General features: G+C 39.5%; 1 protein-coding gene across 1 annotated transcript; it reads right to left on the reverse strand.

Moving 5' to 3' along the window:
* Nucleotides 1-207: 207 nt before the first annotated feature.
* Nucleotides 208-1,128, reverse strand: LOC139115455 (sulfotransferase 1E1-like). Its single transcript, XM_070677605.1, has one exon. The coding sequence runs from the start codon at nt 1,126-1,128 to the stop codon at nt 208-210; it is 921 nt and encodes a 306-aa protein (XP_070533706.1).
* Between the last annotated feature and the right edge of the window lie 2,686 nt (nt 1,129-3,814).

Here is a 3,814-nt window from a genome sequence, read left to right on the forward strand (position 1 = left end):
CGATCACGCCAAGGAATATATCGTTCCTCATTGCGTTCGTTCAAGAAAAATCATGATTAGAGATGTGGCGCATCATCCTTCTTGTAAGACTGATACAACCTCCACTCGCCTTATATACGAGAGGGACGCTTCGAGATAAGTTGAAGGCGTTACATATAAAATGTGAATGACATGATATGAAGGGGGGAACACTTGTGTGTAGGATCATTACTTATAGTAGTTAACAGTCAAACATTTCTTCTCTGTTTCCATTTTTAGGTATTCATCAAACCACTCGCTCTGGGCGACTGTAAAATGATCTTTCCAATTTCCAATTTGCCCTTTCCGTATGTATGCAGCACTACTGTCCCAACTTCCTTCGTGCAGAATTGCCCCAGTACGAACGTCGACGCCTCTATTCCTCATTGACTCAACAGTGGACCTTTGAACCACCATGTCAAGGCGTTCTTCGCTGAGGGGTCGTCCAAAGAACTCGGCCACCCTCAATATCTCTGACTTCAAATCGAGTTTCATGTCTTCATAGTGCAGGTGCAAAACATTGTCTTGGAGGCCGTATCTCTGCCATGACGACACATGTTCCAACCATGGTCCAAACCAAACCTGACCTTTGGCGAACTGCTGCACCCATTCTTCCCAGGTCAGTTCCATTCGGCTGAATTTAACTGACCTCATGAAGTGATAGTACGAAACGCAGACATCTCTAGGATTTCTTGTTATGTAAATTATTTTACACTTTCTGTTGCCCTCCCGCCATGAAGAATGAAAGTGTTGTGGGTGTACGTGACAAGAAAACAGTCGGGGAGACGCCATTTTGGGTATATTTTTCTTGATACTACGGACATGTTCTCCATACAGTCCAGGCACGAATTCATCTGTCTTCTCGTAAACGCAACCAAGGCGCGCGACTTTATCGATGGGACTCAAGTACATATTCATGTCCTCATACATCGTTGAGATCACTTTCAACATCCACAGGGTTCCTGACTTTGGGAAAGTGGCCACAACAACGTCACTGTCGCGGATGTCCCAAGCATGATCGATGACTCGTTCTTTGACGGCTTCGATATCGTGAATGTGTTCGATAAAGTAACACCCATCGTCGAAGAAACCCGGCCAACTTCTTGCCATTCTGCGGATCTGGACGATCGCTGTTCCACTTGCGATGGTTGCTGTTTATTGAGGCCAGGCAATGCAGGTGTTGCGTTAAGTCTGCTGTTTCTGAACTGACGTCAGAGAGGGGCTATATCCACTCCTATCCACAGTACCTTACGGGGAATTAACAAGCAGCGGTACTGCGGCTTATCGATCGCAATCAGACCAGGGATCATGGTGACAGAAAGGGTGCGACCAAAGCGGTAGGCGTTCTCGATAGTGTATACGACGCCGACTTATTGTAAAATTTTCGCCACATCTTTCCTTTCAATGCACTATGCGCCAGAGGGCAAAAGTTCAAATTTGATTGATTGATTGACTAACTGACTGATTGTGTTTGTTTATTTTCTTTGTATCAAGATAACATGCATAGCCATAAATTGATATGTGATATTGATTTGCAACGTGTATGCAATCCTAATTCCGACTCAAATCCGAGCATTTTTGCAACCAAAAGTGCAAGAATTATTGAGAGTTTATATACCTACAGGGTGATGAAAGTATTTAAAATGTTCTGTTAACCTTATGCGTCAGGACGCAATGAATCTGTCCAAGGAAGTCAATGTTTGCCGGAGAATCTCAAGAATTGGGTTACACAAACATTTCCTTGGAAAGTATTAAGTCACGAAAATAATGTGGTACCCTATACACTTTGTAGACTCGTTCTTACATAGACATGTACTCAATCTTGTTACATGTGATGATATTTTAGTTTGGCCTTTACTAATTAGATATTATTCCCTAATATTTTTCTTCGTTCAGCGAAGGAAAATACGAGTGACGTAATGACCGTGTCACCACGAGTCGAAGACGAGTGGTGACACGGTCATTACGTCACGAGTATTTTCCGAGCTGACGAAGAAAAATATTAGGGAATAATATACTTATCACATGCACAAGCCAAGAATTTGTTATTTTTGCAAAATAAAATAAGTTTTCCATGACCATTCCGCGTTTAAACTTTTGAACTACTTTAGGAATAAATATCAGTACGGCGTGCACAAGTTGTCAATCATTTCCAGTCGTCGGTAGTGTGCGTTTGTAGTGGTCACGTTCGTTCGTGTGTGGAGCAAATGACAGCTCTCGGTCTACACGTAGGCTACCTTAAAGTTATACTCTATTTCAAAGATAGTATAGTCCTAAAAATTTATCACAGACGAAGATACGCTATTTTTCGGGAACAAATATCGACTGAATCTCGACGGCGCGAACACTGTAAACGTCGCGCCTGACCCTGTTTGCAATGCGTACGGAACCCACGGTATACGCGACCAGCTTCGAGTACGTTGTTTCCGCAAATTATTCACGTTTACATTGTTTACATTGTTCGGATTAGTAATGTCGTAGTCTGTGAACATATCGATTTCATTACATGACTTTTGATCGTGGAGAAACATCGGCCGCCATGTTGTTTGTTTACATATTTACGAGCACACCGAAGATCGACAAAAAAAGGTCCGACGCACCAAAATTGATGACATAGACGCGGGTTGTCGTGACGTAGAACGACCAGAGAATAAATCCCGTATTTTTTGTTCGGAGACGACAAACTTGGCTTGTGCATGTGATAATCGTTATTAACCGGGCTTTACTCTTTCCCGAAGGGTCCGTTTATGAAAACATTACCACTTGTAAATTGGAACCCTCAGGAAAGAGGTTTACATGACATCGCGATCCAATCTCGCGTCAAACGCTGTCGTCAAGAATGAAACTCAACTTTGTTTGTGTATCACTGTAGTCCCAGTCATTTCTTATAATATCTGAGAATCGTCCAACCGACGTGGAATAGGACCAATACTTTTATAGCCTCTTATTTGTGACGCCTATGCCTGCAGTGTTTTCAAAACTGAATAAAAAGATTTCCTGTGTGCACTTATACCGTTTAAACCTGTGGCGTTCTTGCAATTTAAATGATTTCAAAACTGGTGATTCATCCAACACAGGTATGTTGAACTCTGTATTCTTTGACAGGTTCTTTGGATAAAACTATCACCTTTGTTTTTGACATGAGTGATATACTAACTTGGCTTAAGGATTTTTTCGTGTGCAAAACTAGTTCCTGATTGACTAGAAGAGTAAAATATTAGCTCTTGTTATATATATATATATATATATATATATATATATATATATATACACACACAAAATGTATACAATGTGCCCTCCCGGTTATCACCATAATGGCTTTATGGCAACCTCTGAACTTGGCACAGAGAATACGGATATATATATATATATATATATATATATATATATAATATATATATATATATATATATATATATATATATATATATATATATATATATATATATATATATATATATATATATATGTGTGTGTGTGTGTGTGTGTGTGTGTGTGTGTGTGTGTGTGTGTGTGTGGTGTTTGAGTGTAATATATATATTATATTTATTTATTTATTTATTTATTTATTTATTTATTTATTTATTTATTTATTGCAGTTTAAGATAGTCAAAATTGGACTTTGAAAGACTCAAAGTTGAAAACGAGAAATGAGCAGTGAAGAGGAACGAAAAGACCTGTGGGAATATTCGAATGGTTTGTTCAGCTTGATCTTTTCACAGTCGTTGCTGCAAGATTAGTTGATGTCGACCAGCTTTGTTTTCAGTGAAAACATGTCTTTGTGCGAACAAGAATG

This window comes from Ptychodera flava, chromosome 1 (genome assembly GCF_041260155.1).
Source record: "Ptychodera flava strain L36383 chromosome 1, AS_Pfla_20210202, whole genome shotgun sequence".
Classification (NCBI taxonomy): domain Eukaryota; kingdom Metazoa; phylum Hemichordata; class Enteropneusta; family Ptychoderidae; genus Ptychodera; species Ptychodera flava.

Bases quoted from the DNA above. Each gene is read 5' to 3' on its own strand.
- LOC139115455 (XM_070677605.1), bottom strand. From the start codon at position 1,128: ATGGCAAGAAGTTGGCCGGGTTTCTTCGACGATGGGTGTTACTTTATC.